We start from the raw sequence: 16,611 nt of genomic DNA, 5'->3' as shown, positions 1-16,611 counted from the left end.
TCAAAGAAACTTATATTAATTGAGTGTAGGAAAGGTGCCAAAATTTACAGAATGCCTGGGATTGTTGTAACATGCACCATTCTGGGTAAATTTCATAAGAAAGTATTGATTTGCTCAATAAATGTGACAGTGAAGAGGTTGACACTCATGGCTTTGTGTACTTACAGAGTGACGTGACATCAGATGTAAGGTTTTACAATTGTAATCCTAAGCTAAAAACCACCATAAACACTTCTCTTCAGTTAGGATATTATCCTCAGCAAAATAATCAATATCCTGAATTTCTGACAAGATGAAATTGAGTTTAGTATTTACATGACCAAATATAGACTTGTTCCATACCTTTAACTTCTCCTTCAAAGCCTTGAGTTTCAACCATAAGATTGTACTTGATGTACCTGCAAAACAAAAAGACTGCCACCAGTCTTCTAACAATTGTAGAAAACCATTCTCCATAAACCGTATTATTTAAAACCTAAAAGGGTGTAATGATCTTCACTACAAAGGATAAAAACTTAGAGATATCTAAGGTGAAGTTGAGGAAGAAGAAGAAGAAGTTTAGACAGAGAGAGAAGAGATAAGATTTCAAAGGAAAAGGAAGACAATAATTCAATAATTTGCTAAAGAGTATCCAAGGAAAAACATGGATACTAATACATACTGTCAAGCATGTAAACCGTGTGACATGAGTTCTAGGCACCCGATGACAAGCTAAGGGCACCCTAGTTCAGAAATAAGAATTTAAAAGGGACACTCTTAAGGGTGGTATATGAGAAATACCTCTCACTTCAATTGATTCTCGTCCTTAAGAATCGCACCGGGAAATTGTTGTTTTATAGCTGCCTTGTCTTCCTAAGTTGCTTCCTCAGCAGTGGAGTGAGTCCATTGAACTCTAATCTGATCTAATAATTGTTGTTGTTTCTTGCTAAATCTGGTAGACAAGACACAGAGTGGAGTAATATTCATACAACCTTGAGAGTCAAGAGCTGGTAAAACTGTTTGAGGAAGTAACCCTACCCAAATCTTTGGATTAAGATGAGAGACATGAAACACCGGGTGTATTCTGAAGGTAGCAGGTAGTTGCAATTTTTATGCCACCTTGCCAAGCCTTGCAATGACTTGGTATGGACCAAAAAAATTAGCAGATAACTTTAAACTCCTCATCAACTGAACTGAGCTTTGCCTGTAAGGTTGAAGTCTCAAGTAGACCCAATCACCCACCTTGAATTCTCTCTCAGATCTCTTCTTGTCAGCCTGTTGTTTCATCCTGTTTTGTGTTTATTCAAGAGTGGACTTAAGTATGATTCCCATGGCCTGCCTCCTTTGTAATTACTCTTCAACAGATTCATTAGTTGATGGGTGATAAGAGAAAAAACCAAATTACTGGGGTTGATATCCATACAAGGTGTAGTCTTCAAACTGGAGTGATAAGTAGAGTTGAGCCACCACTCTGCTAAAGATAACAAACTAACCCACTTGGTAGGCCAGTAACTTGTCATACCCCTCAAGTAAGACTCAAGACATGCATTCACCCTCTCAGTTTGTCCATCTGTCTGAGGGTGATATGTTGTACTCATGTTGAGAGAAGTTCCCATCTTAGTGAATAGTTCTTGCCAGAAGTTACTAAGAAAAATATTGTCTCTATCTGAGATTATGGTGGCAGGTAGCCCATGTAATTTGAAAATGTTGTCTAGGAATACCTTTGCTACAGCTGAGGCAGTGAAAGGGTGACTTAGGGGAAGGAAATGGCTATACTTGGTGAATCTATCCACCACAACCATGTGACCTCTCTGCCTTCTGATTTTGGGAGCCTAGTGATGAAGTCCATGGATATATGCTTCCAAGCCTGATCAGGAACTGGAAGTGGCTGAAGCATCCCTACTGGTGATATGTGTGGTACCTTGTGTTGTTGGCATATTTCACACTCTTTAATGTACTGGTACAGGTCTTTCTTCATGCCAATCCAGTGGAAGTTTTCTTTGGATCTCTGGTAACTAGCCTGGGTACCTGAATGTCCTCCCATAGCTGAAGAATGAACTGCATCTAAGAATTGTTGCCTTAAGGTTCCTTTGGAGCCAATATAAACCTTATCCTTGTATCTTAGGAGGCCTTGTTTCAGTGTATAAGGAGGTCTGTTAGCAGGAGATACAGTCAGTTGTGGTATCAGTTCTTGTGCCACTTTATCTGAACTATAACTATCTTGCACTTCTAGTAGCCAAGTAGGTTGCAATTGTGAAATGAGCTGGTACTGTGAAGAGTTATAATGTGGTACCCTTGATAAGGCATCAGCCACCTTATTCTCAGCTCCCTTATTGTAACAAACTGTGTAATCATATCCTAAAAGCTTGGAAAGCCACTTTTGCTGAGCCATAGAATGTAGCTTCTGCCCCATGAAGTACATCAAGATCTGGTGGTCTGTGAACATAGTAAAGTGGTTTCCCATGAGGTAAGGCCTCCATTTAGTTACAACCATTACTATGGCTAATAACTCCTTTTCATAAGTGGACATGGGAAGAAATCTGATTCATATGCCCTTACTGTAATAAACAATTGGTTGCTTCTTCTGCATCAAGAATGCTCCTATTCCTGTGTCACAGGCGTCAGTTTCAACTTCAAATGGCAGGTTGAAATCTGGTAAGACCAATACTGGAGTGGAAGTTACAGCCCTCTTGAGAGTATCAAAAGTTGTTTGAGCACTTGGGTTCCAATGGAAGTTTTCCTTCTTTAATAAGTCTGTCAAGGGCTTGCATATCATCCCATAGTTTTGCACAAACTTCCTGTAATACCCAGTCAACCCTACAAATCCCCTTTGCTCTTTCAAATTAGTAGGAATAGGCCACTGTAACATGCATTCAATCTTTTTGGGGTCTGCTGCCACTCCTTCCTTAGAAATAATGTGACCCAGATAGTCAACTTTATCCTGACCGAAAGAGCACTTGTTGAGCTTGGCAAACAATGTGTGTTGCTTTAAGGTGCTGAGAGTGATCTCTAAGTGTTTCAAGTGAGTATCCATATCAGGACTATAAACTAGGATATCATCAAAAAATACAAGTATAAACTTCCTGAGGTGAGGCTTAAAAACATCATTCATCAAGGCTTGAAAGGATGTTGGTGCATTGGTTAATCCATAAGGCATCACCATAAATTCATAATGCCCTTGGTGAGTCTTGAAAGCGGTCTTGTAATTATCTGGGGGGTATACTCTAATTTGGTGGTATCCAGCCCTCAAATCAATTTTAGAAAATACCTTGGAGCCAAATAATTCATCCAATGGGAATAGGTCACTTATACTTAACTATGGCTTCATTCAACCTTCTATAGTCAACACAAAATTTCCAACTGTCATATTTCTTCTTAACTAGGAGAATTGGTGAAGAAAAGGGGCCGTGGCTGGGTTGAATTACACCTGACTTCAATATTTCTTGTACAAGTTGCTCTACTACCTCCTTTTGGATGTATGGAATTCTATATGGTCTTTGATTATGGGGGGTAGTGAGTGGCTTCAAGGGTATGTGATGGCCATGAGTTCTAGAAGGAGGTAAAGTTTTTAGGTTTTTGAAAGATAGAATCATATTTCTGTAACAATGGTTTGATGGGTTCTGGTATCTCAGCTTCTTTCTCACAAGAAGTAATGGCAAAAACATTACCAGTCAATCCATGTTTGTTCTTTTTAATCCATTTATGTAGAGTACTTCATGTCATCATAGAGATTTGAGCTGTGGGATTGTTACCTTGTAATGTAATGCTTTCTCCATCTTTGGTGAAGTTCACAGTTAGCTTGTTGAAATCAAACAACATGGGGCTCATACCTTCCATCCAATCAACACCAAGTACCATATCATAACCACCCAATTTCAAAAGCCTCATGTCATACTGGAATTCATTCCCTTGCATTTGCAAGGTGAAAGACGAGCATTTAGCATCACTGACCATTTTAGTTCCATTGGAAACAACTACCAAAAGATGAGTTACAGGATTAATGTTCACTCCACACCTTGCAGCAGCTCCAGGATCCATGAAATTGTGGGTGCGCCCACTATCAAAAATTTTTAATGATTGCTTCTTGCTAACTCCTTCTATTCTTATGGTGTTGTGTGAAGCATTCCCAGCCAAGGCATGAACTGATATCTCCACCTCTTCCTCAGTACCAGGTGATAGTGGAGTATCACAAGGGGATTCTTCACCAGACTGAGTTGTTTCTTCTTCATCTGCAGCTAGCATATAAATATGTTACTTAATGCATTTGTGACCTGCTTGAAAAACCTCATCACAGTTATAACATAGTACTCTCTCCCTTCTCTTCCTCATTTCAACATAAGATAATATCTTAATGGTTGGTGGGGAATTGTTAGTATGGGATTGATAATACTCTAGTGAAGTTTCTGGGACTTGTCATTGGAGATGTGATATTTCTTTGAGGGTGGTTGCTGGGCACAAAGAGTGGGGGTGGTTTGTAAGAAATTCTTGCTTTCTTAGCTGCATTTTCAATGAGTGCCTCCTGCATTCTTGCTAGGTAAATTGCATTGGTTAAAGTTTTAGGTGAAAATATTTGTACATGTAGTCTCAGTTCATCCTTAAGGCCACTGATGAAGCTAGAGGTAAAGTAGATTTCTGTAAGATGAGGATATTTAGCTAACATCAAAGCCTTCAGCTCTTCAAAAATTTCCTGATAATCAAGGACTGAGACTAATTGTTGAAGCTTGTTAAACTCACCTACAATGTCATCATGTCCTCATTCTTGAAAACGAAGACATATATCACGAAGAAAATCCTCCCACATCACCACAGGTTTTCCAATCTGATAATCCTGAAACCATACATCTTCCTTTCCCTCAAGATACATAGAAGCTAAATTCACCATTTATGGATCTGTCATATTATGCATAATAAAGAACTTCCTACACTTGCGTATCCATGATCGAGGATTATTTCCATCAAACCTTGGAAACTCAACCTTGAGTTTAGGATGTTGAAATTGATTATGGTCATTAACACCAATTATATAACGAGGTGGGATTAAAGTATTTTCACCAATTATTAACACCAATTATATAACGAGGTGGTCATTAATGACACTCATGAGTTCCGGAGTGGGTTTTCCTTGAGCTTCTTTGATCTCTATAATTGTCTTCATCACAACATCATACTTAACCGATGAGTCACTCTGAGACTTTTCAAGGTCATCCATCTTCTTAGTATAATCTGCTTGTGCTGAGGTAAGCTCCTCGATTTTCCTGGTTAATTCTTCGACAGCTGCTTTGTTATCCATGACAGGTCCAAAGGATAGATGCTACTGATACCAATTTGTAGTGATCTTCACTACAAAGGATAGAAACTTAGAGAGATCTACGGTGAAGTTGAGGAAGAAGAAGAAGAAGTTTAGACAGAGAGAGAAGAGATAAGATTTCAAAGGAAAAAGAAGACAATAATTTGATAAAGAGTATCCAAGGAAAAACATGGATACTAATACATACTGTCGAGCACGTAAACCGTGTGACATGAGTTCCAGGCACCCGATGACAAGCTAAGGGCGGGCACTCTTAAGGGTGGTATATGACAAAGGGATATGACCCCAAGAAGGATCAGAAATATCTAAGAGTCAGGGAATGTGATCTGAGATGGGTCTGGATTTTTCGTTTTGGGAGACAAGAGGGAAGTGAGATTCAAAGGAATGGGAGATAAGGAATATGTCTAGCCTACACATGACAGTATTGTTTTGACCATTAGACCATGTGAATCTAACACCTTTTATGGATAAGTGAATTGATAAACGGACAGTTTGGTACAATTCTTCTTCTCAACACAAGTTTTCACAGTGTTGAAATCTCCACCTATGCACCAAGGTAGATCCCAGTAACTACAGGCATTATCCAGTTCAACCCAAAAGTCATCTCTATCAATTGGGTTTTTAGGTCCATATACATTTGTAAGGGCCCACGCAAAATCATCAAATTTATTGACACATGATATTGGAAGAGTATAATCACCAACTAGAGAATCTGTAACCTCCAAGAAGTCGTTATACCAATGTATTAACATGCCTTCTGAACTTCCAACAAATTGTAGGAAAGTCCATCCAAATTTACTATTACCACAGATTTGCATAACATCAAAGCTTGTACACTGCATCATCTTTGTTTCTTGAAGAATAATGATAGGTGTCATTATTAACTGGATCATCTTCTTCACAATGATCCTTCTCTTTCTAGAGTTGAAACCACGAACATTCCAGGATAATATTTGAATACTCATTTAAAAACTTAAGAGGCCCTAAGAGAAGAAGTTCTTTTGGTTTTGGGAGTAGGAACTAACATAGACTCAGAAGTGATGCCAAGTCTTCTGCATTCTTTGATCAAATTTTTTGGGATGCCCTCTTTAAATGGTGATTCCCTAGAGCAACCATTGTTATCCACTTCCATATGTGAGTTCAAATCCAGGAGGATATTGAGTTGAACTGGAAGATGAAGTACAAGATGATTCTTCCATGACCAAATCAGCAATGAAGGACTCTTCAATACCTAACAACGGTAGTGCTTTTGATTTCGGTTCGTGAATGGGAATATCCTGTAATTCTTCAAAGGTAGTTAAAGATTGCACATCAAAATATTTACAAAGATCTTGTTTAATCGGGAGTTGAATGATAGGTTTAAAGACGAGACCATCTTTAGTTATTTTGGAAACAATTTATTGAGTTGAATGTGTAGGCATTGAGGCGAAGTTAATACCGAGAGACCCTCCCAATTTGAACAATCTCTGAACTTCACTAAGAACCCAGTTGGGGATAACAATCCTAAAACTCTTAAGATTCTGGTATAGAGGGGAACATGGTAGGTTATGAATAAGAATATTAGACTTGCTGTGAACTGGTGGAGTGAAAGGATGATTTTGGATGGGGTGGAAAAAACTCGTACCACTGGTGTTGTTTTAAAAGAACCTACAACTTAGACCTGCAAGTATACAGGGTCAGTTGTAGTGAGTGAGGTAAGAAGGGGTTTGTCCTCAGGGACAAGGAGGGTGTAAAGCTGAAACTATGGTCTCACTTAAACTGATTATAAACAAGAAAGAGTAACCAAAATGGGGGTTGTTTTGATGTGTCGATACGACAAGGTGTTGGTGAGTAACAGAAACAGTAAAGTAATATGCAAAGAAAGTAAATAGAGCAAATGATGAGAATGGTATTAGGGCCTTTGAGTCCACCACTAACTTACACTAGTTATTCTGCTCATAACACTAACCTTGTCCTTATATCTGATAACAAAAGGGATGTCAATCCTCTGTATATCTAAGGTCACCTTGATATGAATGATTCAATCACAACTAAGGTATTTCTCCTAAGCATTAACTGTCTTTTCAGGGAATAACTAATCAAAAGATCAATATATGGGATTAAGTATGAGTTGTAGTTCTTCAGCAAAGTATTATTCTAACTACAATGGATACATGGCATACACTGTGAAAGTAAAGTACTGAAGTCCTAAGATTGAATTTTATTCTAAAACAATTAAGCACAACAAGGTTACTGCCATTAACAGGAATAACTAGTAGCAAACTAGGGATTCATCTAAACCCTAGCAGGTGAATTTAGAACATGATGAAGATGATGAAATCAAACATGAACTACTACTTGGTGCACCAGCTAATCCGGGCATGCCCCCTACTCACACCCACACACTCAATTTATAGTTAAAATGAGTTCTAAAAAAAATACCTAATTTCAAAAACTAGGGTTTCGAAAATTACCTAACCAATTCGTACCACTCATGCTAGATAACTGCTCTATCACTTCGACCCATGCTTTTTCTGCTACGAACCCATGCCTTCTTGGTCTTCTTTGCACTCCTAGTGAACCCTAGCTTCTCACTGCCGAATTCATAGCATCTAGGAATGATGCTAGGAATGAGAGAGAGGGAAACTAGGGAGATGGGTTTCTGTCGGGGGAAGGTAGTGGTGGTGACGCTCGAGGTTTGGGGTGAGATGGAGATGGTGGCAGTGATGGAATGGTGGTGGTGATGGAGTTGCAGGCGGTTCTGCATTTTTGGGAAGAAGGGTAATTTGGGGGAAATAAAATTTTGGGAGAAGATGATTTGGTTAAGGTCGATGGGTATGGGTGATAGGGTGTGATGGAGAGGTATCGAGGTTTGATGTCAGCAGCTGAAAGGTGATGGATCATCAACCTAGATGGAATCGGACGGCGCCCAGGACACAGGATTAAGCGACCGTTGGATTGTGAGATACAACGAAGCTAACGGCTCAAGATGGAGTTTGGTGCTGTGGTGTGAAGCGGTTGTAGCAAATTTGATGTATCGACGATGAAGCGACCGTTGGATTCAGCTGAGGATCCAATCTGACGGCTACAGGAGAAGTGGGCTATGGATTTGGGTTTTGGTTTGGGAGATAAGTTGGTCTTGGGATAATTCTGAGCCCATTTCTTCTTTAAGAACAATTTCTTCCTTGTTAAGCCCATTTCTAGCCTTTTGGTCTTGCGCACAATATTCTTCGCAGCTTCCTTGCGTGATTCCTCTCGGCTTCCACCACTTTTCTGCTCTTTTCGCTCCGTAATTCCATCCAAACTTTATTTATAACCTAAAAATGCAAAATTAATTAATAAAAATATTTATTCTTGAAAACAACGAAAACACAGAGTATGGGATAAAATGGAGCGTTAGTGCACGAATGATGAGTTAAATGCCAATAAAAAGGTGCAAACATATACAATATTTGGCACTCATCAAATACCCCCAAACCTGAATTTTACTTGTCCTCAAGTAAAACAAAATTAAGGAAATCCTACCTATACCACTGTCGCTGGTCTCTCGATTGCATTTAGCGAATGCAAAATCCTTTTAAACCACTAAGTGTCCCTAGTGGACGAGTTGAAGTCTCATGAAGGTTTTCTTAGAACGTACCTACAAAGTTCTAGGACAAAATATAATCTCAGATTCCATGAAATGTGACATGTGCAAGACAGTAGAAGCTCACAGCAAATTGGAGATGTCAATCTAGCTATCAAAGGCACAATCCTAGCACTGATAACAAACAAAGACATGTGATAAGAGTGTAAAGTGTATCTACACATGTGTAAAGAAATATCGGATGTTATGACTACTAATCACCAAGAGATAGTTTCTCAGGCTAAGGACCGAGGTCGAAATCTGGCTAGCTGTCCGGACTTTACGAGAATTGTGAATGAGTTGGAGGTATTTCATAATTACTCGCGTTGTACATCAATGGCATACACCCTTCCTTGCTTATAACACAAAAACACAAAAGATGACTCTTTACATGACTCTTATTTACATTGACTACTCTCTTTTATTTTTGGAACAAGAGAGGATGGAATTGATAAATACTTGATTTTTTTTAAAAATTTACAACATGGTAACTCTTTTGATACATAAGCAAAAAGAAACAAAATTTACATGACACTTTGCAAGAGGTAGCCCTTTTTGATGCACCCAGTTAAATTCGATGGTTGTCTTTCTTAATGTAACCTCCACCTTCTATCCCAACCAACCAAAGAACAAGCTAGTCAAGTTTCGTTCAGTATTCTAAAGTGATTGGCAATCGTGACTTCCGATAGAACACCTCAAGGATGAGGCTATACATGTATTGGTAGATCGTGCGCGTGCAAGTTTCTTATCACTATGTGAATTGTGCTAGAATCAGGGTGCCTAAATATCTAGACTAAGAATCCTTATGTTTACATACATGCACAAGAGTCAACATTTCAAGGTAAATGAGCTCCATTTTTATGTTTTTTTTTCAAATTTTTTAATTTTTAATTTTGATTTTTTCATTCTTTATTTTTTTTTTCAAAAAGAAAGAGTTCTGTTTTCAATTATAGCATGTTATCAAAGTATCTAATTTTCACCCCCAAACCTAAACTAAACATTGTCCTTAATGTTTCAAAAGATAAACATGATTATAACACATACCATGAGAACGATGCTAAGTGTAGAAAAAAGAAAGAGATTACCGGATATTGGCGAAAGCAAGTTTTGAACTCCATTATTCAAGGAAAAACCAACAGTAACTCAACTGAATTCACATTGGGTTAGCACAATATATACAAGAAACATATGATTCCAATACACATTACCTACCAGATTATATACAAACAATTCACTATATACATACAGTCTAAAGAGTTGAGGATCAACCCAAAAGACAAAGTGTTGAAACATAGACAGTTTCAAACAACTATAGTTGGACTGAAATGCGAGTGAGAGTGAAAAACCGAATGAATCACCCCTAAACCTGAATTTTTCAACAGATTTATTTTTAAGCACAAAATCTAGCAATTTTGGGGGTTCGGGATTCACCAGGTCTAACTCAAAATGGACTTTTTGCGGGATGGGCAAAGAAATGTATTCCAATTGTGGCTCCTTAAAAGTATTATATTTTGATGTAAAATAGTCCAAAAGGACTTGGGAGGCACACAGTTCCAATCCTAGGCTGGGAATTTTCAGAAAAGTTGGTTTAAAAGTTTTGTTACAAACCAAATCTAGGTTGGGTGGAATAATCTCAATATGAGATTTAGGTAAGAAAGTTGGTACTTCTAAGTTATTTTCATGGATAAGATCAATAGTACCAACACATACTTCCCTTAAATCAGAAATTGGTAAATCATGCTCACATTCATCGAACAAAACATCAAGACCTAAATCGGTATCATGATTGTCCGTAGTACTCAAATCAACATCGGAAGAAATAACATTTTGTGACTTAGGCAAGGAATCAGACACATCAAATTTGTTTTCATGCATATTAAAATTAGTGTCTACAGAAGATTCAACTATTCCTATGTCATGCTCATCTTCGAAGAACAATTGTACAAGTACCATATCAATATCAAAATCATATGATTTGCTATGAGTATTAGAAGAAACAACATTCATGAAGGTCGAGGGCGAGAATCCATATGTTATTGAACCAAAAGGTTCCACAATATTTTCATGTTCTTCTAACATAACATCATTATCATCATAATCTTCATAATCATCATCATGGTAACATGCATATTGGTCCTCATTAACAGTGGTGGTGTCATTAGTCGATTCATGTTCCTCTAAATTAGGTTCATATTCAACATCATTTACATGAATGGGACTAGACACTTCATTAGGGACAACATACATTTCCTCATGAATTTCCTCATTTTGTAGGTGAAGCAAAATCTGATCTAAATATGCTTGAATTCGTGATGTAGATCTAGCAAAGTTTTGCTCACTGAGTCTGAAAGCTTTTGTGGTGGAGTCTAAATTCATGGGAGTACAAAATTCTTCATGTTCAAATTGTGGTGAATGGTACATGTGTGCATGGTCATTAGGGTTTATAAAAGATTGATCGCAACCCTCAAAGGATTGATTATGGTCCCAATGACTACTAGCCTCACAATTTGTGGGCATTTCATAATTTGGATTTTCATGGGATTCTCTAAATTGCCTATAATCATGCAAAATATAGCAATATTTATCAGGGTGGTCTAAACCACCACATAAGGTACATGCATAGATTTCAGGTCGTCTATGTGAACTAGATGCTACAGATTTCTCATGTGTTTGCATTTCTAAAGCAGTGATCCGAGCCTCTAACTGATTCACAAGTGACGAATGTGTGAGTTGGATATTGTCTAGATGTTCATTTTCACTCAATGGTGGATGATACATGTGTGAATAGTCATTAGGGTTTGCATATTGAGGTTCATGACCTACAGAAGGTCCATAATAATAATCCCTGTAACTATTGACATCATGGTCTGTGGGAGGCTCATAAGGTGAATCTTGCCCGTAAGATTATCTAATAGATTTATTCCCAGTGGCAGACTAAAATCCAGACATGTTATGTTTATCAAACAATCACACAATTCAAAAAGAGAAATAAGGCCCACACTTTTCAGTTATGGGTTTCAAAAATTTGGTTTTTAGGCTTTAAAGGTAAAGCCTATTTGGGATTTTTGGTTAAAAAGAGGGAGAAAATTTTTGGTTTTTGAATGGGAGAAAACTTTTGGTTTTAATTGGGAGATAAAAAGAAAAATTTGGTTTTTAATATTGGGAGAAAAACTTTGGTTTTAAAATTGGGAGCAAGCCCACATTAGTGGGAGAATTGTGCAGCCCAAAAGGAAGTTTTGAACAGGCCCAGTTGGTATTTTAACAGGTCCCAAAGCATAGCCCAGTAGTCTTCAGGAGGCCCAACAGGTTATTTGGAAAGTGAGGAGCCCAACAGGAGTTTTTGAAATTGGAAAACTTGATAGATTTTCAAAGATTTTAAGCCCACTGGTCTCAAAGTTCCAAAGTTGTTTTCTTGAGTACAAGGCCCAGTTAATGTTCAAAGTTATAAGCCCACAGTCCAATTAAAATTACAAGCCCAAAAGTCCAAAAACACAAGCCCAGAAAAAAATATAAACCCAACAGACAATAAAGAAGGCCCAGTTGGGCTTTGCTAATGGGTTCAGGCTTACTTGTTTTTGGAGGGAAGCCCAGTTGGGCTTTTATCCCCTTTTCTTTTGTTGCACAACCCAGTTGGGCCTTGTTCAATCTTTCAACTCCAACAGCAGCAGGATCACCTCTTCAGTGGCAGTAAGCTAGCTCACAGCCCACAGCAGCAACAGGTCATGGTCTTTGGCCCAACATCAGAAGAGAAGGACCAAGATCAGCTTAAGAGTTAAGAATGGAGATGCACTGCTAAGATGGAGTGAAAAACAGTGCAAGAACAAGTTGACAGTGCAAATGATAGATGAAGAGTATGTAATGAAGGGGATGCAAGATGTAACAGGATGCAAGTGGAGCAAAATGCAACAGCAAAAGAAGATGCAAGTAGTGACAGTTATGCAGTGAAAAATAGAGCAAGGATAAAGAAGATGCAAGCAGTGATAGGAGTGAGATGGAGCAAGTGAGATGAAGGTGAAAGAAACAGCAGGTTATGCAGGAATGATGCAAATGTATTTACAAGTTATGCTAAATGAAATGAAATGAAATGATTTTTTGTAAACAGCAAAGAATATGCTACCAGAATGCAATAGAAGCATGGGATGAATAGATGCAAGAAAATGATGCAGTGAAGACTGCAAGATGATATAATGCAAATAAGATGCAAGAAACAGCAAGACAAGGGAATGTACAGCAAGAACAAGACAGTAAAGATCAAGATCAAGAGAAAACAGTGAGCAAAGAGTATGAGATGCAGGTGCAGCTACAGATGAGAAACTAAAATGCAGTTACAGGAAAAAAACAAATATGCTTACACTAAATGCACAGTAAGTTAGATAAGATGTAAGTAAAGAAAAACTAAGATGAACAGCAAGGAAAACATAAAACAGCAAAGCAAGATACACAAAGCTTCAACCACACAACAGCCAAGTCCCCGGCAGCGGCGCCAAAAACTTGGTGTGGTTTTAAAAGAACCTACAACTTAGACCTGCAAGTATACAGGGTCAGTTGTAGTGAGTGAGGTAAGAAGGGGTTTGTCCTCAGGGACAAGGAGGGTGTAAAGCTGAAACTATGGTCTCACTTAAACTGATTATAAACAAGAAAGAGTAACCAAAATGGGGGTTGTTTTGATGTGTCGATACGACAAGGTGTTGGTGAGTAACAGAAAAAGTAAAGTAATATGCAAAGAAAGTAAATAGAGCAAATGATGAGAATGGTACTAGGGCCTTTGAGTCCACCACTAACTTACACTAGTTATTCTGCTCATAACACTAACCTTGTCCTTATATCTGATAACAAAAGGGATGTCAATCCTATGTATATCTAAGGTCACCTTGATATGAATGATTCAATCACAACTAAGGTATTTCTCCTAAGCATTAACTGTCTTTTCAGGGAACAGCTAATCAAAAGATCAATATATGGGATTAAGTATGAGTTGTAGTTCTTCAACACAGTATTATTCTAACTACAATGGATACATGGCATACACTGTGAAAGTAAAGTACTGAAGTCCTAAGATTGAATTTTATTCTAAAACAATTAAGCACAACAAGGTTACTGCCATTAACAGGAATAACTAGTAGCAAACTAGGGCTTCATCTAAACCCTAGCAGGTGAATTTAGAACATAATGAAGATGATGAAATCAAACATGAACAACTGCTTGGTGCACCGGCTAATCCGGGCATGCCCCCTACTCACACCCACACACTCAATTTATAGTTACAATGGGTTCTAAAAAAAATTCCTAATTTCCAAAACTAGGGTTTCAAAAATTACCTAACCAATTCGTACCACCCATGCTATATAACTGCTCTATCACTTCGACCCATGCTTTTTATGCTACGAACCCATGCCTTCTTGGTCTTCTTTGCACTCCTAGTGAACCCTAGCTTCTCACTACCGAATTCATAGCATCTAGGAATGATGCTAGGAATGAGAGAGAGGGAAACTAGGGAGATGTTTTTCTGTCGGGGGAAGGTAGTGGTGGTGACGCTCGAGGTCTGGAGTGGGATGGAGATGGTGGAAGTGATGGAATGGTGGTGGTGATGGAGTTGTAGGAGGTTCTGGATTTTTGGGAAGAAGGGGAATTTGGGGGAAAGAAAATTTGGGGAGAAGATGATTTGGTTAAGGTCGATGGGTATGGGTGATAGGGTGTGAGGCAGAGGTATCGAGGTTTGATTTCAGCGGCTGAGAGGCGATTGATCATCAACCTAGATGGAATCGGACGGCGCCCAGGACACATGATTAAGCGACCGTTGGATTGTGAGATATAACGAAGCTAACGGCTCAAGATGGAGTTAGGTGCTGTGGTGTGAAGCGGTTGTAGCAAATTTGATGTATCAGCGATGAAACGACCGTTGGATTCAGCTGAGGATCCAATCTGACGGCTACAGGAGAAGTGGGCTATGGATTTGGGTTTTGGTTTGGGAGATAAGTTGGGCTTGGGATAATTCTGAGCCCATTTCTTCTTTAAGAACAATTTCTTCCTTGTTAAGCCCATTTCTAGCCTTTTGGTCTTGCGCACAATATTCTTCGCAGCTTCCTTGCGTGATTCCTCTCGGCTTCCACCACTTTTCTGCTCTTTTCACTCTGTAATTCCATCCAAACTTTATTTATAACCTAAAAATGCAAAATTAATTAATAAAAATATTTATTCTTGAAAACAACGAAAACACAGAATATGGGATAACATGGAGCGTTAGTGCACGAATTATGAGTTAAATGCCAATAAAAAGGTGCAAATATATACAATATTTGGCACTCATCAACCACCCAGACAACAACACGTAGCTTTCACCAAAATCTTTTCTATATCATTCAACCTATCCCTAGAGCTGCGAGTCCTGATATTATCTTCACTGCTAATTATACGTCCTCTTCATACCTATTACCACCGGCTTCGTGGTTTTGGGTTGGATTGGAGCTGTGGGTTCGAAGTTATATTCAACAACAATCTGGAAAGCAGGTGAAAAATTAGTATCCATTTGATTGTCGATCTCACCGGAGACAGGATTAGGATTTGGAGTTTCCACATAATGTTTCTTAGGGGATGTTTGTGGGTTTTTCTTTTTTCTCGACTTGGACTTTTTTATTTTTTTTTTGATTTTTGGTGGAGCCATTATGAGATGGTGAGCGTTTAATAGATTTGGAAAAATCTTGATTATGATGCAAGTCAATCGCCGTATTTTTCGCAGCTACCGACATATTTTGGACTTTTCCAGCTAAATTCCGATAATCAGGGGCAAGATTATATTTTACCTTTTCATTCCTAGTATACCGGAGATCCGCTAAGATTTTGATTGCACTTTGACTGATCTAAAAAATTAGGATCAAATTTTCTGGTACTGAGAGTTAGGGTTCCGGTAACTGGTAGGTGCTACGGCAATGAAAATATTTGTAGTGAACACTTCTGCATTCATGACCAGTTTTATTACTCGTGGAATATTTTTAACTCCTCTAGAATTACTGATCTTCAATTTAATTGCAGTGAGATCTTGCAACTTCAGTGACGCGTGGTCAATAACTAGAATATCACCACAAACCCGACCAAGAGAGTGCATAACACCAGATGACCAAAACTGGTATGGAACTCCATAAATTTCAATATAGAAATTTGTTGCCTTTGTAGAACTAGATTCCCATAGATGATCGTTCCATCTGAAAACCTATAAATCCACACTCAAAAGTAAAAATGAACTCAAAATTAGAATATGTTGTAACTTCTTTTTCCACATAAAAGATAGTCTGACAAGAGTTCATAGGATAAAGCTTTATTGGGAAGTTATGATGAATATGAATTTGCAAAGCATGTACAATGTTATCCCATGAGGCGACTGAAAAAGTGGGGGTCTAACAACCACACCCAATATTTCTCTTAGCAATCTGTATGGACAAACTCCAATATAATTTTAAGAGAATCAACTAGACAGTCAGACTCAATCTTATAAAAAAGTATATCAAGAGTTATATCTCAATTTCTCGATTCAATACTTTACTCAAGCAAATAGAAATATGCGAGTCTAATTGAATATAAGATAAATTAACTTGAACGGTACCAAAGACCAATGTTCAAGTATCAATCAATTTCAATCAACAACCAAAGGTTGGATTTACAAATTAATCGATTCAACGCACAACCTGTGATATTTAAATTATATAACAAAATCTAATGCGGAAAA

General features: G+C 38.1%; 1 protein-coding gene across 1 annotated transcript; it reads right to left on the bottom strand.

Moving 5' to 3' along the window:
* Positions 1 to 5,748: 5,748 nt before the first annotated feature.
* LOC113291422 lies at positions 5,749 to 6,165 on the bottom strand. The gene has a single exon (XM_026540958.1). The coding sequence runs from the start codon at positions 6,163 to 6,165 to the stop codon at positions 5,749 to 5,751; it is 417 nt and encodes a 138-aa protein (XP_026396743.1).
* Between the last annotated feature and the right edge of the window lie 10,446 nt (positions 6,166 to 16,611).

This window comes from Papaver somniferum, chromosome 6 (genome assembly GCF_003573695.1).
Source record: "Papaver somniferum cultivar HN1 chromosome 6, ASM357369v1, whole genome shotgun sequence".
NCBI classification, from domain to species: domain Eukaryota; kingdom Viridiplantae; phylum Streptophyta; class Magnoliopsida; order Ranunculales; family Papaveraceae; genus Papaver; species Papaver somniferum.
Note: the sequence above shows the minus strand (reverse complement) of the source record. Positions and strands in the feature narration are given on the sequence as shown.